Source organism: Physeter macrocephalus, chromosome 9 (assembly GCF_002837175.3).
Source record: "Physeter macrocephalus isolate SW-GA chromosome 9, ASM283717v5, whole genome shotgun sequence".
NCBI classification, from domain to species: Eukaryota; Metazoa; Chordata; class Mammalia; order Artiodactyla; family Physeteridae; genus Physeter; species Physeter macrocephalus.
This window is the reverse complement of record NC_041222.1, coordinates 98,159,294-98,184,335: the sequence shown is the minus strand read 5'-3', so window position 1 is coordinate 98,184,335 and position 25,042 is coordinate 98,159,294. Positions and strand designations below refer to the sequence as shown.

The following is a 25,042-nucleotide window of genomic DNA, read 5'->3' as shown; positions in this document are numbered from 1 at the left end:
AGATTGCTTTTGCTATTTGGGGTCTTTTGTGTTTCCATACAAATTGTGAAATTTTTTTTTCTAGTTCTGTAAAAAATGCTAGTGGTAGTTTGATAGGGATTGCATTGAATCTGTAGATTGCTTTGGGTAGTAGAGTCATTTTCACAATGTTGATTCTTCCAATCCAAGAACATGGTATATTTCTCCACCTATTTGTATCATCTTTAATTTCTTTCATCAGTGTCTTATAGTTTTCTGCATACAAGTCTTTTGTCTCCTTAGGTAGGTTTATTCCTAGATATTTTATTCTTTTTGTTGCCGTGGTAAATGGGAGTGTTTTCTTAATTTCACTCTCAGATTTTTCATCATTAGTGTATAAGAATGCCAGAGATTTCTGTGCATTAATTTTGTATCCTGCTACTTTACCAAATTCATTGATTAGCTCTAGTGGTTTTCTGGTAGCATCCTTAGGATTCTCTATGTATAATATCATGTCATCTGCAAATAGTGACAGCTTTACTTCTTCTTTTCCTATTTGGATTCCTTTTATTTGTTTTTTTTTTTTTTCTCTGATTGCTGTGGCTAGAACTTCCAAAACTATGTTGAATAAGAGTGGTGAGAGTGGGCAACCTTGTCTTGTTCCTGATCTTAGTGGAAATGGTTTCAGTTCTTCACCATTGAGAACTTTGTTGGCTGTGGGTTTGTCATATATGGCCTTTATTATGTTGAGGAAAGTTCCCTCTATGCCTACTTTCTGCAGGGTTTTTATCATAAATGGGTGTTGAATTTTGTCAAAAGCTTTCTCTGCATCTATTGAGATGATCATATGGTTTTTCTCCTTCAGTTTGTTGCTATGGTGTATCACGTTGTTTGATTTGTGTATATTGAAGAATCCTTGCATTCCCAGAATACACCTCACTTGATCATGGTGTATGATCCTTTTAATGTGCTGTTGGATTCTGTTTGCTAGTATTTTGTTGAGGATTTTTGCATCTATGTTCATCAGTGATATTGGCCTGTAGTTTTCTTTCTTTGTGACGTCTTTGTCTGGTTTTGGTATCAGGGTGATGGTGGCCTCATAGAATGAGTTTGGGAGTGTTCCTCCCTCTGCTATCTTTTGGAAGAGTTTGAGAAGGATAGGTGTTAGCTCTTCTCTAAATGTTTGATAGAATTCGCCTGTGAAGCCGTCTGGTCCTGGGCTTTTGTTTGTTGGAAGATTTTTAATCACAGTTTCAATTTCAGTGCTTGTGATTGGTCTGTTCATATTTTCTATTTCTTCCTGGTTCAGTCTCGGCAGCTTGTGCATTTCTAAGAATTTGTCCATTTCTTCCAGGTTGTCCATTTTATTGGCATACAGTTGTTTGTAGTAATCTCTCATAATCTTTTGTATTTCTGCAGTGTCAGTTGTTACGTCTCCTTTTTCATTTCTAATTCTATTGATTTGAGTCTTCTCCCTTTTATTCTTGATGAGTCTGGCTAATGGTTTATCAATTTTATTTATCTTCTCAAAGAACCAGCTTTTAGTTTTATTGATCTTTGCTATTGTTTCCTTCATTTCTTTTTCATTTATTTCTGATCTGATCTTTATGATTTCTTTCCTTCTGCTAAATTTGGGGTTTTTTTGTTCTTCTTTCTCTAGTTGCTTTAGGTGCAAAGTTAGGTTGTTTATACGAGATGTTTCCTGTTTCTTAAGGTGGGATTGTATTGCTATAAACTTCCCTCTTAGAACTGCTTTTGCTGCATCCCATAGGTTTTGGGTCGTCGTGTCTCCATTGTCATTTGTTTCTAAGTATTTTTTTGATTTCCTCTTTGATTTCTTCAGTGATCACTTCGTTATTAAGTAGTGTATTGTTTAGCCTCCATGTGTTTGTATTTTTTACAGATCTTTTCCTGTAATTGATATCTAGTCTCATAGCGTTGTGGTCAGAAAAGATACTTGATACGATTTCAATTTTCTTAAATTTACCAAGGCTAGATTTGTGACCCAAGATATGATCTATCCTGGAGAATGTTCCATGAGCACTTGAGAAAAATGTGTATTCTGTTGTTTTTGGATGGAATGTCCTATAAATATCAGTTAAGTCCATCTTGTGTAATGGGTATGTCCTATGTACGATCAATAATATTATGTAATATGTAAAATTAATAAAATTATTGAGGTGCTCCTATGTTAGGGGCATAAATATTTACAATTGTTATATCTTCTTCATGGATCGATCCCTTGATCATTATGTAGTGTCCTTCTTTGTTTCTTGTAATAGTTTTTATTTTAAAGTCTATTTTGTCTGATATGAGAATTGCTACTCCAGCTTTCTTCTGATTTCCATTTGCATGGAATATCTTTTTCCATCCCCTCACTTTCAGTCTGTATGTGTCCCTAGGTCTGAAGTGGGTCTCTTGTAGACAGCATATATATGGGTCTTGTTTTTGTTTCCATTCAGCCAGTCTGTGTCTTTTGGTGGGAGCATTTAATCCATTTACATTTAAGGTAATTATCGATATGTATGGTTCTATTACCATTTACTGAATTGTTTCGGGTTGTTCTTGTAGGTCTTTTCCTTCTCTTGTGTTTCTTGCCTAGAGAAGTTCCTTTAGCATTTGTTGTAAAGCTGGTTTGGTGGTGCTGAACTCTCTCAGCTTTTGCTTGTCTGTAAAGGTTTTAATTTCTCCATCAAATTTGAATGAGATCCTTGCTGGGTAGAGTAATCTTGGTTGTAGGTTTTTTTCCTTCATCACTTTAAGTATGTCCTGCCACTCCCTTCTGGCTTGCAGAGTTTCTGCTGAAAGATCAGCTGTTAACCTTATGGGGATTCCCTTGTGTGTTATTTGTTGTTTTTCCCTTGCTGCTTTTAATATGTTTTCTTTGTATTTAATTTTTGACAGTTTGATTATTATGTGTCTTGGCGTGTTTCTCCTTGGATTTGTCCTGTATGGGACTCTCTGTGCTTCCTGGACTTGATTGACTATTTCCTTTCCTATATTAGGGAAGTTTTTGACTATAATCTCTTCAGATAATTTTCTCAGTCCCTTTCTTTTTCTCTTTTTCTTCTGGGACCCCTATAATTCGAATGTTGGTGCGTTTAATGTTGTCCCAGAGGTCTCTGAGACTGTCCTCAGTTCTTTTCATTCTTTTTTCTTTATTCTGCTCTGCAGTAGTTATTTCCACTATTTTATCTTCCAGATCACTTATCCGACCTTCTGCCTCAGTTATTCTGCTACTGAGCCCATCTAGAGGATTTTTCATTTCATTTATTGTGTTGCTCATCATTGCTTGCTTCCTCTTTATTTCTTCTAGGTCCTTGTTAACTGTTTCTTGCAATTTGTCTATTCTATTTCCAAGATTTTGAATCATCTTTACTATCATTATTCTGAATTCTTTTTCAGGTAGACTGCCTATTTCCTCTTCATTTGTTAGGTCTGGTGTGATTTTATCTTGCTCCTTCATCTGCTGTGTGTTTTTCTGTCTTCTCATTTTGCTTATCTTACTGTGTTTGGGGTCTCCTTTTTGCAGGCTGCAGGTTCGTAGTTCCCGTTGGTTTTGGTGGCTGTCCCCAGTGGCTAAGGTTGGTTCAGTGGGTTGAGTAGGTTTCCTGGTTGGGGGGACTAGTGCCTCGGTTCTGGTGGATGAGGCTGGATCTTGTCTTTCTGGTGAGCAGGTCCACGTCTGGTGGTGTGTTCGGGCATGTTGGTAGGCTTATTATGATTTTAGGCAGCCTCTCTGCTAATGGATGGAGCTGTAGACCTGTCTTGCTCTTTGTTGGGGATAGGGTGTCCAGCACTGTTCGTTGCTGGTCCTTGAGTGAAGCTGGGTCTTGGTGTTGAGATGGAGATCTCTGGGAGATTTTAACCATTTGATATTGCGTTGAGCTGGGAGGCCTCTTGTGGACCAATGTCCTGAACTCAGCTCTCCTACCTCAGAGGCACAGGCCTGACTCCCAGCCAGATCACCAAGACCCTGTAATCCACACAGCTCAGAAAGAGAGGAAGGAAGGGGAGGGAGGAAAGAAGGGAGGAAGAAAGAAAGGAAGAAGACAAAATAAAGTGGGATAAAATATAGTTATTAAAATAAAAAATAATTATTAGGAAGAAAAATTTTATTTAAAAAAAAACGGGTCAGTCAGAACCCTAGGACAAATGGTGAAAGCAAAACTATACAGACAAAATCTCACACAGCAGCATACACATACACACTCACAAAAACAAAAAAATGGGAAAATAGTAATATATCTTGCTCCCAAAGTCCACCTCTCCTCAACTTGGGATATTTCGCTGTCTATTCAGGTTTTCCACAGATGCAGGGCACTTCAAGTTGATTGTGGAGCTTTAATCTGCTGCTTCTGAGGCTGCTGGGAGAGACCTCTCCCTCTCCTCTTTGTTCGCACAGCTCCTGGGGTTCAGCTTTGACCTTGGCCCTGCCTCTGCGTGTAGGTCGTCCGAGGGCGACTGCCCTCCGCTCAGACAGGACGGGGTTAAAGGAGCAGCTGATTCAGGGGCTCTGGCACAGGCCGCGGGGGAGGGAGGGGCACGGATGCGGGGCGAGCCTGCGGCGGCAGGGGCCGGCGTAACGCTGCACCGGCCCGGCGCGCCACGCGTTCTCCCGGGGAAGGCTCCCGGGAGGGGAGGTGTGGAGAGTGACCTGTGTTCTCACACAGGCCTCTTGGTGGCAGCAGCAGGAACCCTAGCGTCCCACACCCATCTCTGGTGTCCGCTCCTACATTTCCACTGTCTTCTGACTTTTAATGATGCAGTTAAGAAGTCAGATGTCTGTCTTTGAGGATATCTGCTGAATGCTTTTATGATTTTTTTAGCATCTTTATTTTTAGATTGTCTTTGTTTTCTCTAGTTTTACTACGATTTTTTCTAGATATGCATTTCCTCTGCTTGAGCTTGCTGAGGTTTCCTTGGGTTTCTTTAATTGGTGGGTTTTTTTTTTTTTTAGTTCCATGTAATTTTCGGTCTCTGACTCATGTATTGATTTTATTCCATTCTCTTCCCCCTCATCCTGGGACTCCAGTTAAACATATGTTAGACTTATTCATTGTATCCATTGTGTCTCATACCCTCTTTCCCCCACCCATTATTCTGTTTCTCCATGCTTCGTTGTTGATAGTTTCTTCTGACTTAACTTACACTTTACTGATTAAGTCTAATCTACCATTAAACTCATCCATTGATGCCTAAGTTCTTATTTTATCTTTCAATTCTCTGATTTCTGGCATCTTTTTCAACTCTGTTATACCATGTTTTATAGTTTCCTGTTGCTTCTAAACATTCTTAAATTCAGTATCCATCTCCATGTATGTAGTAAGCATAGCTTTTCTACAATCTATGTCAAATAATGGCAGGGACTCCAGATTTGAACTCTCTTATTTCTTATCATGTTGTCGTCTCTTAAGTGTGCCTCGTTTTTATTATTTGCTGAGCATTATATGAAAGAATTTGCTTTCAGGAATACTTCAAGACCTAGATGATGGTTGCTCCCCCACCTCCTTTGTAGCATAGCCCTTTGTGAAGGGGAGTGAGATTCAGGGTGTTGGCAGCTGGTTCTCTGCCTCTGGTGGCCACGTGACTCCTCCCATCCTACTTGTCTCTGGCCGGCCTTTGTGGATCTGGCCGACCTTCCTGGGTTGGCATCCACTGCGGCAGAAAAGGCTCTACTTCCTTCTCAAAGCTCACGTTTTCTCCTTATTCTCTGCCTGATAATAACTGTTAGATCTTTGATATTTTTTCTAGTGGAAGCATTTTTAAATTTTGTCTAAATTTTTAAATTGTCTTCAGCTGGAAAGTTGATCCTGGTCATTTAGTCTGCCGTAATCAAGCCTGAAGTCACCTTTTCTGTAAGCTTAAATACTCCTGACTTGTCTCCTCCTCTAGGGTCTAGTTTCCGTCATTGTTCCATCTTTGTTGCTTTTTTTCCCCCAAACTCTACATTGTATTTCTCTTCATTTTAAAAAGGGTGACCACATTTATCAAGTTGTTATTTAAAAGTATCCCCCTTCCCAATAGTTCTCACATTTGTAAGCCACATCTTTTAACACAGTTTTGTGTTGCCTGCCTATGTTATCAGAATCTTTTATGTAATTATTGTTTCTTACTGAGCTCTGTTAGTGAAATAGGAAATAAGGTCACCATGTTTGTTTCATCTAGTGATTTATCAAACAAAGGACACTGAGAAACTAGACACAGATAGAGGAGGTAATGTGATCGAGACAAGTCAAATGTCCTTTCTGTGCTTTAATAAAAAATGGATGTACTGTTATCAGAGCCAACTATATATTTAAAGCCAGAGCGGGGAAGCAGGGTCTGGCATCACCCACAACACAGGCACCGTGGCTCCTTGGGAACACTCTGCGTGGCGTGGAGACAAGCTGGCACTGAATTATGGTTCTTCTACTTCCCAGCCATGTGACCTTGAGTTATGACCCTTTCTGAAACTCTCATGCCTCCCAGGATAGTAATCTCAGTCTTATTGGCTGTGTGTTGAGCATCCAGCATGCGTGCTTGGCATGTATTTAAGGGCTCAGAAAAGAGTTGTCTTCCTCTAGCTTTGTACTTCACAATCGCTCAGCTATAAAGTTGTTGCTTCTTTTGTTTTGAGATGGAGTTAGTCAGAATCACAACCTAGGTTGAGTTGAGGCTCATTTCCTGCTCCTGACTTATTTTCTCTTTTAAAGGGAAAATGTGTTTATTTTCACCTTCTAAGCTTTACTCTGGTGTTGGATTTATCCCCTTAGAGAGAAAGGGCTGCAGTAAGGTGGAGAAGCAGAGTTTCGCAGCCAAATCAGGTACCACATTGACTAATTTACTCCTTTTGCCTGCTTCCTCTAAATTTATGTTAAAATAGATTGCATACTTTCTAATATAGAATCAGTAGAATTTAAATAAACAGCTAGGTTTTTTCCATTTTCATCTTTGATTCATCTTAAGGTTTTGTGATTTCCCCCCCCAGCCCCCTCCACACACACACTTTTTTTTGTTTTTTGTTTTTTGGTTGCTTTGGGTCCTCATTGCTGCACTCAGGCTTTCTCTAGTTGCGGTGAGCAGGGGCTACTCTTCGTTGCGATGCACGGGCTTCTCATCGCGGTGGCTTCTCGTGTTGCGGAGCATGGGCTCTAGGTGTGTGGGCTTCAGCAGTTGTGGCATGTGGCCTCAGTAGTTGTGGCTCGCAGGCTCAGTAGTTGTGGTGCACAGGCTTAGTTGCTCCATAGCATGTGGGATCTTCCCAGATCAGGGCTCGAACCCGTGTCCCCTGCATTGGCAGGCGGCTTCTTAACCACTGAGCCACCAGGGAAGCCCCAAGGTATTCTTTTTCACTTTCTCTCCTTTCATCATCATCATAGCTGGTAAAGTAGTGAAGATAAAAATATTTATCCTGCCTCCAAGAGTAGGAAAAAGGCCCCCGTGATATAGGTAGATTCAGGTTGTGGGTTCAGTAACTTGGAGGATAAAACAAAGCAAGCATGTGGACTGCCCCTCTCCTCCCCGTCCTTACTGCTCCGCTGACAACTGTCGGCTCTGCCGCTAGGGCACCCTGAGGACTGCTGCACAGAGATTACTCCTGCTCAGCCCCCAGCCCAGGGATTGGCAGGATCACACGCAGGCGATCAGGTAGAGAACACGGATACTTGTACAGCCCCGCTGCGTGTCTGTCCTCAAGGGCAGGAGCCTGTGACACAGCTCCCCACGTCAGTCCAGGAGCTTGGCTGACGTCAGCTGTGAAAGGTAATTGCTTTTTCTTGGCTGGCTAACAAGAGGAAAGTTACTGTGACGAGGACTGTAGGAGCCCTGCTAACCAAGGAGGAGAAGGCTGCCGAGTGTGGCCTCCACCCACGCCGGTGGTGGTGTGTTCCCTTCTAAGCTGGCTAAGAATGCTAATACTTTTGCCGGCCTGTTCTGCAGAGTGTAGAAACGGAGGAAGAATCTTTCTTTCAAGAAACAAGAGGCACAGAGAAATACAAGTGGGGAATATTTTTGTTTAGTCATTTAAGTAAGAGGTTGGAGTCCAGACTGGCTAGAGGCCAAAAGACTCAAGGCCTCCCTGAAGGTCCAGAAGTAGACTTCTCATCTCAGTGCTACAGCATGTTACTGAAAACAAGGAGAGGAGCTTGAAAGATACGCCTTTCCTTCCAAAAGGCTCATAGCAAAGCCTGAGTGCCTCTCCTCAAGGTGGTAGTAGTTTCCAGGGCCCACCTCCTGTATTAGGGCAAAAGTAGAGAACCTGAGGAGCCTGCATGCTCAGTGCGAATCTGACTGAGGAATGCTGAGTTGTACCCCAGTAAAGCTGTTCCTTTAACCGGCACACTTAGGAAATCAGGGCACTCCAGAACATGGCACTTTGTGGTTGTCCAGGGGTGTTGAGTCCTGTGTTAGGTGTAAGGAACAGCTTCTCTCTCACCTCTGCAGCTGTTTATGGTGGACAGATGTAGGTTGTGGCATGTTTGGGCAAGTAAAGCTCTTTGACCAGCTGTACATCTTCAATCTGGTAATAACTGGTAAAGAAGATGGTAAAGATTACCATCATCTTTACTTGAAAGAGGAGAATTAAACATGTCTCCAGTGACTGAGCTGAGCAGAACCAAAAGGAAACGTTAAATCTGTCTTGTGACTTCACACAGGTAGAGAGCTAGAAGCATTAGAAGTCTGATGGATGAGTTGATAATCATTGAAGCTGGGTAGTGGGTCTGTGGAGGTTCAGTATACCATTGTCTCTACCTTTGTATATTTGAAATTCTCTGTGATAGACTGTTTTAAGCCCATGGGAAATGGCATCTATTTTGTAAAATTAGAAGTATAAAAAGCCAACCTCATACCAGTCAGAATGGCCATAATTAAAAAGTCTACAAATAATCAATGCTGGAGAGGGTGTGGAGTAAGGGAACCCTTCTCTACACTGTTGGTGGGAATGTAAATTGGTGCAGCCACTATGGAGAACAGTATGGAGGCTCCTTAAAAAACTAAAAATAGAGTTACCATATGATCCTGCAATATTCGAAAAGATACATGCACCCCAGTGTTCATTGCAGCATTATTTATTGATACAATAGCCGAGACATGGAAGCAACCTAAATGTCTATCAACAGATAAATGGATAAAGAAGATGTGGTACATATGTACAATGGAATATTACTCAGCCATAAAAAGAAATGAAGCAATGCCCCCACACACACAAAATAGAATACTACACGGCCGTAAAAAAAGAGTGAAATAATGCCATTTGCAGCAACATAGTGGACCTATAGATTATCATATTAAGTAAGCAAGAGAAAGACACATATATGTGGAATCTAAAAAAATTATACAAATGAACTTACTTACAGAACAGAAATAGACTCACAGACATAGAAAACAGACTTATGGTTACCAAAGGGGAAAGTGGGGGGGAGGGATAAATTAGGAGGTTGGGATTAACAGATATACACTATTATATGTAAAATAGATAACCACCAAAGGGGAAAGTGGGAGGGAGGGATAAATTAGGAGGTTGGGATTAACAGATATACACTATTATATGTAAAATAGATAACCAACAAGGACCTACTATATCACACAAGGAACTATATTCAGTGTCTTGTATGTGTGTGTGTGTGTGTGTGTGTATATATATGTATATATATATACACACACACACATAACTGAATCACTTTGCTATACACTTGAAACTAAGGTAACATTGTAAATGAACTGTACTTCAATTTTTTTAAAATCCAGAAATATTTCTGAAAATTTTAGGGAAAGTTTTTATTAGTTAGACAGTGTCTTGTATGTGTGTGTGTGTGTGTGTGTGTATATGTATATATATGTATATATATATATACACACACACATAACTGAATCACTTTGCTATACACTTGAAACTAAGGTAACATTGTAAATGAACTGTACTTCAATTTTTTTAAAATCCAGAAATATTTCTGAAAATTTTAGGGAAAGTTTTTATTAGTTAGAGGTAATAGTATAAATCAGCTGCCTCTACATCTGTAAGCTAACAAAGTAGGAAATCTGTAACTAGATTAAGAAGCCCTACCCTTCATCCCTTTTACATTGAGTCATTCCCACTACCTGGCAGCTAACATAGGGCCAGTTCTTCTTTCTTTTCTTTTTTTAAAAAATACATCCCCGTGGAGCACATTTCTTTATATATACACAACATAATGATAACTGAATACAGTACAGTAAATCCGCAAGCATTTATTGCCTGTTGATTATATGCAGACACTGTACTAAGCCCTGAGGATAGAAGTCATTGACTTCAAAAGGCTTACATTCTAGGAAGGGGGCTAGACATGCAAGTAAAATAAAGCACAGCATGACTGCTGAAACAGTAGAACTCTAAAGGATCCCGCCAGCATGGAGAGGGGGGTTATGAATGCCAGACTCTGTGGAGAGGGGAGGTGTGTGCAGCGGTCTCCTGGCGAAAGTGGTGTCCGAGTGAGGGTTCAAGGATGAATGGGAGTGCCCTGGGGCATGGGCTGCGGCACTGAAGGGGCAGCGGCCAAGCCAGTGGATTAGTGAAATTATGCCTGGTTTGGTAACGTCAGACTATAACGACTGAGGTCAGTTGTGGCAGGAACTAGAGGAAAACCAGACGGGACGTGAAAATCAGGCTGAGGAATCTGAGCTCTGTCTTGGGACTTGCCAATAGGACAGCAGCATGGTCAGAATTACCACCCTGATTTATGGTTTTAAGTGCTGACTTGACCTCATGTGTTTAATCTCTTCCTGTCCTCAAGCTCACATGTCAGTTACAACATTTTCAGTTACAAGTAACACAGAACTCAACTCACATGGTTTAAACCCAACATGGATGAACCTTGAAGATATAAGCCAGTCACCACAAGACAAATACGGAATGCTTCCACTTACATGAGGTACCTAGAGTAACCAAATCCAGAGAGACAGGAAGTAGAGTGGGGGGTCGCCAGGGACAGGGGGAGAGGGAACAGAGAGCTGTTGTTCACTAGGTACAGAGTTTCAGTTTTACATCTGGAGACGGATGGTGGTGATGGTTGCACAAGAGTGTGAAGGTACTTAATACCAGTAAACTGTACACTTAATGGTTAAAATGATAAGTTTATCTTATGTATATTAGTACAGTACAAAAAAGTACCAAAACAGAATGGCTTAAACCAAATGGAAAACATTTCCTAACAGCTTCCTTGGTAGAGCAGCTTCAGACTTGGTTAGCTGTCGATTCAGCAGTGTCACAAAGGACCCAGGTTGTTTTCAGCTGCCCACCCTGCCAGCCTCCACCCACCTGCTTCCTCCTCAGCCAACCCCCTCGTAAGACAACTGCCCCAGTCAGAAATTTCTTTCCAACAGACTCACAGATACGGAAAACAAACTAGTGGTCACCAGTGGGGAGAGGGAAGGTAGGGGTAGGGGATTAAGAGGCACCAACTACTATGTGTAAAGTAAGCTACAAGGATATGTTGTACAGAGCAAGGAGTATAGCCAGTATTTTATCATCACTTTAAATGGAGTATAATCTATAAGAATTTTGAATCACTGTTGTACACCTGAAACTAATATTATTATAAATTAACTATCCTTCAATTAAGATAAAGAAAATAAATTTCTTTCCAAAAGAGCATCCAAGAAGAGAGACCATCTAAGAGCAAGAAAGGCTCCAAAATCACATATTCCTCAACATCCCCACTTGAATGTCTAACAGCCGTTTCACCTGTAGCACAGCCAAAGCCGAGCTCCCGATGTCCTCCTCCCCCACCCTCTTCTCACCATCTTTCGGCCTCACTAACTGGCAGTTCATTCTTTCTCTAAACCATTCCTGTACTCAGGCCAAAAACCTTAGAGTCATCTTGGGCCCCTCTCTTTGTGTCCCACCCTACATCCATCAACAGATTCTTTTGACTCTGCCTTTAAATGTTTCCAGGGTCCAGCTACCCTTCACCACCATGACTCTGCTTTGAGCCACCACCATCTCCTATCTGGATTATTGCAATAGCTTCTTAACGTGTCTCCCTGTTTCTGCCCTTGGTCACTTATTCACTCATCGAACAGATATTTCAACGAGTACTTAATATGCAGGCATTGCTCCAGATGCTAGCAATTCTGCAGGTAAAATTCCCTGCCCTCCTGGAGCTTTCATTCTGTTCTCAAAATAGCAGTCAGAGTGATCTCTTTCAAATGTAAGTCAATCATGTCACTTCTCTGCTCAAAATTCTTAGATTTATACTATAGTCTGTACGTGTAGGTGACGAGGAAAAGCACGTTTTAATCTTAGGGTGCCTGTGCCTCTGACGAATGCTGTCATGTCACAGAGCATAGTTCAGTTTGAATGTGAACTTTTAAAGTGCAGAGAAAGAGGATGAAGAAAATAGTTTCTAGCATGCAGGATTCTAGAAATAGAAAGCACTGCATCGAATGACTTCAGAGGCATCTATGTGATAGAGTGATCACTCCGGTAATGATTTCTTAACCACCTGCCTCTCATCCTTTTTCCATATTTTGCTGAATTCTTTGGACAAGTTGAGCTCTCAAACACATTGAACATCTAATACATGGATGTGCCCCCTCTTGAGTTTTTTTAAATTGAGCTAGGACATACATGCCATAAATTACAACGTTTTCAGTATACCACTTAATAATGTTTTGCCTGTGTATGTTCCCATGTAACTTCTATTACAGATCAAGATATACCATTTTTCAGCACTCCAGAAGACTCCCTTGTTCCCTCTTTCAGTCCATATCATCTTCCACATGTAACCAGTATTCCGACTTATACCATCGTAAAATTAGTTTTGCCTCTGTCTGAACTTTGCATTGATGAAATCTTTTACATCTGGTTTCTTTCATTCAAAATTAGGTCTGTGAGATTCATCCATGGCATTGCAGATAGCTCTAGTTCTTTCTTTCTTGTTGCAGTATCGTATTCCATTGTGTGAAGTCTGAACTTTGCATTGGTGAAATCTTTTACATCTGGTTTCTTTCATTCAAAATTAGGTCTGTGAGATTCATCCATGGCATTGCAGGTAGCTCTAGTTCTTTCTTTTTTGTTGCAGTATCGTATTCCATTGTGTGAAAATACACAATTTATCCATTCTACTATTGATACCTGTTTGGGTTATTTCCTGTTTGGGCTGTTATGAGTAACGTGTCTTTTGTTGGCTGTAAGCATTCATTTCTCTCTTCACTCTGGGAGTGTACTTGCTGGGTCATAGGTCACACTTACGGATACAGAACTTTAGGAGAGAGTGCAAACAATAAAGTGGTTGTACCCCCTGAGGGGTGTGAGATGTCTTCCTGGATCCAGTGGGTCTGAGCTGCTGCCTGACCCATTATTTGTTCATGTTTTTGTCTTCCCCCTGCTCTACCCCAAGCCACAGTGTTGAACAAAAGTAATGATTAGAACACAAAGACAAGGTTGAAATTGTGCAAGACGGAATATCAGTAATCCTTGGATTAAAAGGGAAATTCTCCAGTGACCTATTATCACATGACACGGTTGTGTTACCTTCATCACATCAGTTTCAGTTCCATTTTCTTTATACTTGAAATTTTTTTTAAAGAGGTAGGAAACGAAACACGGTAGGAAACCCTATTCCTAAATAGTAAATGTTTGGGCTACAGAATTAGGCGAGACTGGAGGGGGCTAGCAGTGATCTGATTTCATGCACATACGGATCGCTAGGAATACAAAGTGACAAACAAGATGCATAGAGCTTCCACCACGTGGGGAGGAGCACGGTAAAGAGAAGCGCCAGCGTCTTCCTTTACGTGACACACACGAAGAGCACAACTCTACTTCGCCGGAGGTGTGGGCTTTCCACACGTCACTCAGTTCTGCACCACCAGCCGGGTGGCCTGCCGTTGCCTCGGTTCTGACACTGTCTCCCTGGAGGTGGCATCAGACTCCACAGGTTACAGGTCGGTCCCGCGGGACTGACCCCACCTCAGATGCCAATGGCAAGTCTAGGTTGTCACTGTGCTTCTGACCGACGAGCTCCAGATCAGAGGTTCCCACGACCCCCTCCTTGGGTTCGATTAGTTTGCTAGAGGGCACAGCATGAGCCAAGCCTGGAAGCTAGGCAGAGCCTGACATACCGGGAGCTTTTAGAAAAGTTAAATCTTCACTGGGGCTGAAGCATAGTGTTTCAGGGGAGAATAGTAGCAAGCAGTGAAGCTAGAAATATAATCAGATATAATCAGATATCAGACCATGAAAAGCTCTAAAGTCATAACAGCAGCAGCCAATGTTCTGGAGGAATTGGCTTTTTCCAGACTCCGGACTAAGCACATATCAAGGACTATCTCATTTAATATTTAATATCCTTAAAACATAGGTACGTTATTATAGATGATAAAATGTAATTAAGTGATTGGCCAGAGCTACAGCCCTTAAAATGACAGGTCTAGACCTTAAATCCGTATCTTTTGAATGATAAAAAGCCCGTTCTCTTAGCCACTCGTATAGATAATACCACAAAAGCCACGCTTTATCCTCCTAGGAGCTCAGCTTCTTAAATGTGATCGTGTTTCATTATAGCGGCACCATTTAGGATAATGATTCCTTTTAAAGAAGACAACTTCACGGACCTTTAGTATTGACATAAACCAGCTAGTGTTCCTCAAATGGACGCAGATATAACACTGACATAAACCCCTGGTACTTAAACTGCGTGTATATCAAAATAAGTATATCGATTAATACCCCCCCAAAAATATATAAAGTGAATGAAATGCCAGTTAAGTAGCACTAATTTACTGTCACTGATGGTACTGGGTGAAGATCGTTGCTCTGGATGAGCGGCACTGACACTTCACTTGGTCAGGGCACCCTGGCCGCCGGCGGCTGTGGAGACGCCACTTCCCACACCTGACCGCTCGTTCAACCTTCCAGGAAACCGTAACGCCGTCTGGCTCCACTTGGAGTGTGGACATCTCACACGTTAGATCCACCACTTCCAATTCACCGGTAACACCTGAAGCCGTGCTGCACGGTACCCACAGGACTGTAAACCCACAGGCTCTGAGATCCAGTTTCTGTGTTTTAGTGCAACTTGAATTCAGAATGTTTTTAAAGTTCCAAACTTAATCAAATGAGATTCGACCTGGAAAGGACTTTGGTCTGTGAATGAGAGTGGGAGGAGGACGGCTACGAGGGGCTCCTGTGCTGGCTTTTGAGGGCTGCTAAAGCGATGCTTAGTAAGAGACTCTTCTGACTTCTGTTTTTCTGCTTCTTCACAGGGGTTGGCACCAGGAATTATTACAGAAAGATTGGCTACAGATTGCAGGGTCCGTACATGGTAAAAAATCTAAAATAACTGCCACACCAGCACACCTTGATACCTATCCTCCCTGGCAGAAAACAGAGATTCAGGATGTGTTGAACACTCAGCACAGAGGCTGAGCGAAGCACATGGACCTCCCTGACCCCCTGACAAGGAGCCTCCCCCTCGCCCTCCCGCTGGAGCCACAGAGACTGGAAGCCGCGCCCAGGGCCGGGCCGGGCGTCTGCTGACCAAGCCCACGAAGCCTGGGCACTCGGAGCCCCCGCACCACACCCTCCTGCATGTTCTCAAGATGTCACCTCCGTTTTCGAGGCTTAAGTCCTGTATCCAATTTCTAAATTCTGCATGAGGCCTGCAAGTGACCTAACCATGACTCAGGCACAGTGACAAAAGCAAACTGATCATCTCATTTGAACTGCACGGTTCATGAACTAAAAACTGGCTATGTCATTTGAGGAGGACACTTAGTTTCTATCATCAGGTTATTTATATCCAGTTTCTATCAGCAGGTTATTTATATCCTGTACAGACAAAACGCCAGGTTGGGACATGTGAAAACTGTCACGTTGATCTCTGACCTGTAACTACATATGCCTTCCAGCACAGGTCAAGAAAATAAGCTTTTGTTTTCATGGACATCATTCCGGTTTGAAATAACAGTGTGATGGGGAGAGAAGAAGCGAGATTGTAGGCTTGTGTTTCAAGCTTGAAACCAGCCCTTCTCATTTGGGCGTCTACCATCTATGAAGGGGCCATTGCAGACACCCATTTACAGGCATCCATTTATTTCACATTTTTAGTCATCTGTACTTTGCACACTCTTGACAATTGCAAAATACCGTGGGTGGCACTTTCTCCCAGAGAGGTTTGGCTTCCCCATTGGTCTGTCCCGAGCAGGCAGAGTCTGCCGTGCATGTGTCTGGGTTTGGGTGACGTCTGTGGACGTCAAGAGGCACATCCACAGGAGCTGTTCCCTGCATTTTAATTCTTTAAATGGATTTTGGTTTGTTTTAAATAGAGAAAGGTCAGGGTTAAACATTTTTGTGAAAGCAAAAAAATGGAAAACAGGCCCAAATCTAAAAATAGGGAAGAGACTGGCTTTTTCAAAGTTTCATCTTTATAGAACTGCCTCTGTGTAACTTCCAGGTAATCTAAGGAGAGACAGCCTGGAGAGGGTCAGTTCTTAAGAACATAGCTAACCCTGCATCCCTTGGCTTCTGTGGCATTTTACAAAGGTTTATTAAATGGAATTGATTCTTCTAAAGGTTTGAAAAATAAAATCTTTAACATGCAAGGAAGAATCACGTAAGGTTTTTTCCTCTCCCTGTAAACACAGTGACACTTGCCATGAGTTTACAGGTTTGGGTTTCCTGCCTGTGGCACTGTTTGTTTCTTCCTGGGTCCTGTTTGTTTGCCATTTTGTTAAACTGCTACAAGGCAAATGGCATTGACTTCCTGTGGGCTCACTGTGGCACTGCAGAGGCTTTCTGTGAGCGCCATTTAAGGAATTCAGCTACTTCTCAATTTTGAGCCAAACTGACGATTATAGTCCAGAACACAGTTCTGGATAACTGGATAATAATCAGATAACTGAGGAACTGCCCCAGAGAAGCGTGGTTTTCAGCACAGTCTTGGGGGAAAAAAAACAAAAAAGATCAGCACATACACAGCGAGTCAGTATGGTCTTGACACCTGGGAAGGAAGTCTTGTGGAAGGAGTATCGGCATTGGCTTCCCAGCCAGAGAGGCATTTAATCTTTGTTTAACGTGGACATTCTTCTAGTCAGTGTGCCCTTTTCTTTATTAAAGCAGGTGTACAGTGTATGTTTGATAGGCCACAAACAGGCTGTTCTGTTTAGCATCCCATTCAAGTTAACTCCTGGATAAGCCAGAATGATTCCCCAGACCTCGATATGTGAACATTTCTTTTACCAAGCCTTTCTGCCACTAGAAGCTTCAGCTTCTCCCGACTGCCAAGCACTGTCCCCGGCATCTGTGGTGCCTGGCGCCTCCACAGCCCGGCTGGCCTGGCTCTCCTAGAGATGTGCGCTTGCTCAAACGACCACCTCCTAAGAAAGGTCAGTTAGGCAGGATCCTGTCGGCCTCCGCGTGAAACCTTTAAAGCTGCAGCTTGTGTTTCTGATCTGTATTGAGTGACTCCTTAGCAACCAGCTCAGGCCCACTCACATAGCTCCGCTTTTGACTCAAGTTTTTGTTAAATCACCTGGAGAGGTTTTGTTGTTGTTAAATTATCAGAAACAGACTGAAATCTATTCAAATAAAAAATGAGACTTTAAAAATACATATCGCCAAGTAAAAGGGCCTGGTAGAGCTCACTGCTTCCCCAACTTAGGATTGAATGTGGAGCCCTCTTAAAGGAAAAAATGTCTGCTAACACAAAAGAACACTGAAAAGTACAACTTAAAAGCCAAAGCCTGTTCTATGAAAACAGCTTTCGAATTGCAAGTTTTCATTTCCACAGGTTTTTATGGGTTGTTTTTTAAGATTATCGTCTAATTAAAAACAAAATTTTGTTCATAAAGAACTCACAGACCCTTAAGCTGATCAAAGAGCTTAAGATCTAGGTTCTGAAAACCTGGGCTCCTTTATTAACTCTGAAGCTGTGGGCAAGTCCCCTCCCCTTTTTCAGCTACACGCTCCCCTCCCCCTCCAACTTGTAACATGAAAGAATCGCCCATCTGTCGGGGTAAGCGCAAGGTCCAGTGGGGTCCCATTTGAGAGACGCTGCATAAACCACGACATTATATGTAAAAAGCCGTTACTCCAGTGAATTGGCTTCTCAACAGATGTGTGACCTCGAGCAAGAAAAGTCTGCCTCTCAGCAAGTTTCCTGTCTGTAAAGTGGAAATGATAACAATTTCTCCCTCATGCAGTAGAGTTGTCAGGATTAAATGAGCCCACGTACGTCAGTTTCTTAGACAAGGGCCTGGGGAATGTAAAACATACTACAAGTACTGGCTATTATGACCAATACCTAACAAGTGCAGTATCTGGCCCATTTTAACATGGGAGTTTCTTATCTGTTGGCGATAGAATCTGATTTTTTGCTAGAATCTCTTAACTTTTGTTAGAGGCCAGTGTCAGAAGAATAGTATTGCTGGGGTCTGAGGCCTTCTCTCCCATCCTCTGATCGGTCCTTCTGTTTCATTCACTTAAGTCTAGGGTTACAAACTGTCAGATCCATCCTTTGAAGGACAAGAAACTAGCTGAGACTGCAACAGCAAAAAGCATTTCCAAATATCACTGTAATTCCGGGGGCTTCCCGGAAAGCTGTCCAGTATTAGCATGGACTGCGGTCTCCCATGAGTGTGCACAGGTAGCCATATGCACTTAGGGAGTCCCCTGAGGGAGGCTGGCCAGGTGGCAGGGAGGAGGAACAGTGCCACATCTGTGCCTTAGACTTGTGTGTGCCCTCTGTACGGTTGTGTTTAACTCCGTGAAGGCAGTTCCAAAAACTAAGCTTACAGACCTTTTAAAGAAACTGATTTTAACATAGACAAACACATGCCTGTAACAAGGGGCAAACCAGCTGCTTTTCTACATCCAAATGTGCAGCCTTCTCTCTTCCTGTCTCCACATGCCTAGAATACCCTTCTGTCCACCTGAAGGACTCCTCCTCCAAGGAGGGAACTGCCATCTGAGGCCCACCATGTGCTGCTTCTCTACCTAGGCCACCCTTATGCAGCCCTCAAGGTCAACGCTCGCCTTCCCCCATTAACAAATGAGGACACAGGCTGGTGTCATCATGGCTGGGCCTGAAGCCCCAGGGCCACCACATTGCCCAGTAGAGTCGGCACCAGCCCTAAATGTCCACGGATCGCATACACAGCCACGTGAAAGGTGCCCGCAGAGCGGCCCAGCACAGAAGCCCTGAGCTCAGCTATAATACTAAGTGGGTTTAGGATTCCAACGTGAGTCACTGACTTGGCCTTTCTCCACTCCACCCTCATGTTTCCTTTTTTAGGGGAAAAATGTTTTCTGTCAGCTTATGTTTAAAGAAGACACAAGTATTGAGCAACGAGGCTGTGCTTTCATATTATTTTATCCTCACAACAGACAACCTGTAACCTGAGTCCTGTCACCAGCCCAGTTTTCCCCAGTGCAGGTAGTGGAAGGGCACGATGTCATCAAGAGAGAACGCAGAGCAAAGGGAGAGTCTGCTCTTTCCATTTCAATAAAAACAGCTTTTTTTGGTTCTAAAAATTATATATGCTCAATATAACAGATTGAAATGAAACAGAAAGGAACAAAATAACCTGAAATCCCACCATCAGACAGTGGTAAGCCCTGTGATGAACGTGCTTCCATGCGTCTCACCCACACCCGAACGCACACAGCCATCAGTCACCTTTACATAAAATGGTCACACAGTACATGTCGCTTTGTAACCTTTTTCACTCCACAAAATGTAAGTAATACCAGCATCTTCCCGTGTCAGTACACATGGATCTACTTCATCCTTTTTAATGACTACCTAGCTTCCCACTGTCTGCAGATCCCACACTTTATTTAAGTGGGTCTTCTCATATCTTACATTCCTTTATAATCTCATTGTCACAATAGCTAGAATTGTGTATGAAGCATGGGGTCTGCATACACTCGTTGACTCAATACTAAGATTTGCTTTAGTTTTTTTCTACAAGCCTCACTCATCCGTGACAGGCTTCTGTGTCCCTCCCTGTGGTTCTTCGCCCCCAAGCCCTTCCATCCTTCACTTGTCACCCACCTTCCAGGAGGTGGGGAAGGAGCAACCTGCCTGCGGCCTGGCCTTGCCCCGGCAGAGGCAGCAGCACCTGCGGTTGGGAGCAAGTCCCATCACACAAAATGCCAAGCTCTGCGTCACCGAGAGACGCTGGAGCGTGAACGTACTTGCATTGAGGTCAGAGATGACCGTACCTTATCTCATCTCCCCTGATGGAAGTTACTGCTTCAGGTCAGATTCCTCAACTCCTCAAGCCCTGCAGGGAAGGTTACCCTCTTGTTTCAGGGCCGGTCTTGTCTGTGAGGTTAGCGGTATGAGCTAACCTCACAACAGTTTTTTTTTTAACGGTGTTTCAGGGCTCACATGCCCTCTCTGTAACTCTCTCCCTTTTTTTTTTAATTAATATTTTTTTATTTTTGGCTGCTTCGGGTCTTCGTTGCTGTGCGCAGGCTTTCTCTAGTTGCGGCGAGCGGGGGCTACTCTTTGTTGCGGTGGGCGGGCTTCTCATTGCGGTGGCTTGTTGCAGAGCACAGGCTCTAGGTGCAACGGGCTTCAGTAGTTGTGGCACGGGGCTCAGTAGTTGTGGCTCGTGGGCTCAGTAGTTGTGGCACACGGGCTTAGTTGCTCCACGGCATGTGGAATCTTCCCGGACCAGGGCTCGAACCTGTGTCCCCTGCATTGGCAGGCGGATTCTTAACCACTGTGCCACCAGGGAAGTGAGCCAGGAAGACGACAGTCCCTGCTGTCCAGCGGGGCAGGTGGGGAGGGGCCCGACACTTGGCCACCACCCCACCCCGCCCTCCAAGGAAGAGCCAGCGTGACATCCAGCTGCCTGGGTTTGAGGCTGGCTTCTGCCTCCCTCTAGCTTTGTGAAAACTAGGGTCTTGGACCACTGCGTGCTTGGGGTGCTGGGGCAGTAGGTAAGGGACTACTACTTACATCAACCTGAAGGAAGGGAAAGGAACGCTGGGGAAAGGGAAGGAGAAAGGGAAGAATATCTGAGCGGACAGGCCTGGTATTGCCCTCACAACAATCCTCCGATGTAAGAATTTTGGCCCCCATTTTATGAATGAGAAACCAAGGTTCAGAACGGTTAAATAATGTAACCAAGGCCACAAAGCTGGTAAGTGAAGAGCTAAGTATAAAGGTTGACTTTTGCAAACTCGCAAAGATTTAAGGACCGTAATACCTATGAGCAGTGGTGGCTCTGGAATTTCTAAAACCTATGGTTTCAGGCTGGCAATTGGGTTGGAAAGGGATTTTTTTTTCTTTTTTTTTTTTTTTTTGAAGCTATGTTTGCCTTGCAGATGCTCTTTGCTCTCCACCCCCATCAACCTCAAGCCACTTCTCACCACAACTGCCAGTGAGCTCTCCTTTGAAAAACTACTCCAATAAATACAGCCAAGAGACATATCCAAATAAGGAACTTAGGAATAGGGATAATACAGAAAGAGAACCAGCAGTAAGTAATTAATCCATTTAAATAGAGAGCTGAAACCAAGTAACTCTGGAAGTTACTCTCATAGAAAAGGATGGACGCTTCCGGGTTAAAACAGAGGAGTGAATATACACATCTAGTTTGGCTCCCAACCAAAGCTCACACAGACTAAAAGGGATTTCTTTTTTTTTTTTTTTTTTTTTTTTTTTTAATCCACAAGGACAAAAGAAGAGACGAAAGTGCTAAGATTTTGGAAGCTCTAAAGCAGATGGACAATAGTAACTCAGTTGGCAGTTGAGACTGGATAGTGGAGAAAGTTCCAGTACAATTTAAGCCGCAGGACCTGGCAACACCATACACCGGAGGCGAAGGGAAGAGCCGTAGCAGGACCGATGGAGCCCCTTTACAGGTCCTGGGTCCCCTCCATTCGGCACGCGCTCTGTTACTACCTCAGCAACAGACTGGAGGTGAATTAAGGGAGTCAAACAAGAGAGGATCTTTGGGTGAGAGAACTCCAGACGAAGCTGAAGGTCGGGGTAACAGAACTGAGAGCAGGATGATGAAGTGAACCCTGCATATTAAATAGTGAGTACTGAGACTTCCCGCCGTCTACCCCAGCTCAGTTTTCAGAATGCTGACAAGACCTTTCCCCACAGGCCAGAAACTGACAGGCTCTTCTAGAGAATAACCAGCCCGAGAGGAAAGACTTAAACATACAATCATATAGAGTTCCTCAAGAAACAACCCAGACGGCAACTCCATGGCAAAATCAATAAGGCCTGCTCTGATGGGCTGAATGTTTGTGTCCCTCCGCAAAATGTATACATTGAAGCCTCAGCCCCCAATGTGACTGAATTTGGAGATCAGGCCTTTCTGGAGGTAACTAAGGGTAAATGAGGTCACAGGGAGGAGCCTTCATCCAATAATATTAGACAAGAGACAACAGAGGACGGTGGCATCACCAAGACGGTGACATAGTTGTTCTTGAGGGGCAGTGAAGGCCTATAGGAATGGACTAACAGTTATTCATGGGCAAGACTCCACCGCGAGAAGCCTGGAACACAAGCGTGAGGCTGAAACAAGCCCTGCACTGCAGAGACCAAGACACCACATCAGAAGGGTAAGAGGAGCCGCTGCACGCTGACAGCACTGCCGCATCCCCAGGCTGGCGCAGTGTCACACTGAGAGGTCGCCCCTGAGCCTACGGCTCCTCCAGTGGGAAAAGAGAGCCAAGGGTACATATCCAGCTCCCACTGTGGGTCCATTCTTGGGAGCCCCCACCTCTGGCCATGCCCCACAGGGGTTGCAGGGGTACCTGCAGGACTTGACCCCTGGGAATCTGATTGTGATGGAGAAGTGGGGAAGGGCTGGCAACAACCGGCACTCAGATCTTAGCAGACCGGGTCCTACCTGTGGTGTCTGAGCAGTAGTCCCAATGACTGCAGCCATTTTGTTCATCTGCAGAGCCAAGATGGGCACAGTCTGGCCAGGGAACTCGGCAGGATACTGGCTTGCCTGATTTGGGCCCGCAAACGAAGAGCTTTGCCAGCCCTGGAGGCTGGTCTGCCCTGGCCCAGGCAGCGGAGCTGAGTCAGAGCCCAGCCTACTGCTGAGTGTAGCTCCCAGCCCCTCCAGCTAGAAAGCCTGACTGGGGACACCTGGGAGGCTGCATAGCCCAGCAATGCTCAAGCAGAGCAGAGGATACGGCAGGCAAAGCTGATGACCTGTAGAGCAAAGCCAGTGGCACCAACTGGCCAGGGAACTTGGGGAGTGGGTCAGCTTGAGGAAAGACCACAAACAAAAAGCCTTGCTGGGCTTGGAGAATTCCCCTCTTCACCCAAGCAGGAGAACTAATCCATAGCCCCACCTACAGCTGAGTGTAGTTCCTGGCCTCTTCTGACCAGAAAGCCTGATCAGGAACACCTGGGAAGCAGCTGGGAGCTGGCTTTTCCTCCTCCCGGTGGAGGGGAGCTGAGCCAGCCCCACTCACTGCTGAGTGTAGCTCCCAGCCCCACCTGGCCAAAAAGCCTGACCATAACACCTGGAAGCTCTGAACCCAGCAACCCTTGAACAGAGAATACACTAGGCCAGCAGAGCTGATGGTCTGCAGAGCAAAGCCAGTGGCCCTGTTCAGCCAGGGAACTTGGGGCGTGGGTCAGGTTGAGTCAAGACCACATACAAAGAGCCTTGTCGGCCTTGCAACTGGTTCTCCCACTGCACCTGGGTAGGGATGCTAATTTGTAGCCCCACCCACTGCTAAATGCAGCCCTCTGCTCATCCTACCAGAGAACCTAACCAGAGCACAAGGGAAGCTGCATGGCCCACCCAACGGTCCTACTTACAGAGGCACTTGAACAGAGAGCACACTCATGGCTTTCCCTGTCTGCAGAGCAAAACCAGAGGTCCCAACTGGCCAGGGAATTCAGTGCAGTCTTACCTGATTCAAGACCCCAAAGAATAAGCCATGCAGGTCCTGGGGCCCATCCTGCTGCCCCTCCAAGACAGGGAAGCTAATTCATAGCCCCATCCTTTTCTGAGTACTCAATCCTGACCATCTAGTAAACTTGATCAGAGAACTGAGGCAACCAGAGAGCTCATCCTACAACTTTGCTTAGGCAGAGAACCAAGTTTGCTTGGGCAGGGAAGCAAGCCAGTAGTCCTGTCCAACTGTTCTGAGCCAGTGGCACAACCCCATTCTGCCACCTCAGAGCTCAGGCAGTGGCCTCACCCAAAAACAGACCCTGCTATCAAGTCTTACCTGCCCAAGAGCATTACCAGTACACACATTCAGAAACGTAAACTGAGCTGACCAGTGAAGACCTGCCTCTGCCAAAGGAAACATGTAAAGTCTGGAAGAGGAGACCACTTACTCAGATGGACAAATACCAACATAAGGAATCAAGGATTATGAAAAATCAGGTAAACATGACACCACCAAAGGAAACCAATAGAGGTATGACAAATGACCCTAAAGAAATGGAGATCTATGAACTGTCAGACAAAGAATTGAGAATAACCCTCTTAAAGAAGTTTGGCGAACCACCAGAACACAGTGACGACTAAATGAAATTAGGAAAACATTGCATAAACAAAATGGAAATTTCAAAAATAAATAGAAAACATCAAAAGAAAACAAACAGAAATCCAAGAACTGAGAATACAATGACTGAAGAAAATACGATTGAAGAATTCAAGGGAGAGCTTCAAAAGCAGACTTGACTGTGCAGAAGAAAGAATCAATGACCTAGAAGCCAGGACATTTTAATTTATCTAGTCAGAGGAGTAAAAGGAAAAAAGAATGAAAAGTGGTGAAGAAGGCCTACGGGACTTATGGGACACAATCAAAACAAATAATATCCATATTATGGGAATTCCAGAAGAAGAAGAAAGAGAGAAAGGGACAAGAAGTATATTTAAAACAATAATGGCTGAAAACTTCCCAAACCTGGGGAGAGAAATGGACATCCAGATCAATAAGGCCCAGAAGATCCCAAATAAGTTGAACCTGAATAGGTCTACTCCAAGACATGTTATAATTAAATTGTCAAAAGTCAAAGACAGGGGCTTCCCTGGTGGCGCAGCGGTTGTGCGTCCGCCTGCCGATGCAGGGGAACCGGGTTCGCGCCCCGGTCTGGGAGGATCCCACATGCCGCGG

At 44.0% G+C, this 25,042-nt stretch overlaps 1 protein-coding gene across 1 annotated transcript in view; it reads left to right on the top strand.

The window, feature by feature from the left end:
* ELP3 (elongator acetyltransferase complex subunit 3) overlaps positions 1–17,558 on the top strand; it is a 102,202-nt gene extending 84,644 nt beyond the window's left edge. Inside the window, exon 14 of the mRNA XM_028494221.2 lies at positions 15,184–17,558. Within this exon, the coding sequence (XP_028350022.1) occupies positions 15,184–15,260 (77 nt within the window). The 3' untranslated portion in view covers positions 15,261–17,558. The remainder of the gene's footprint in view (positions 1–15,183) is intronic.
* The last annotated feature ends 7,484 nt before the right edge of the window (positions 17,559–25,042 follow it).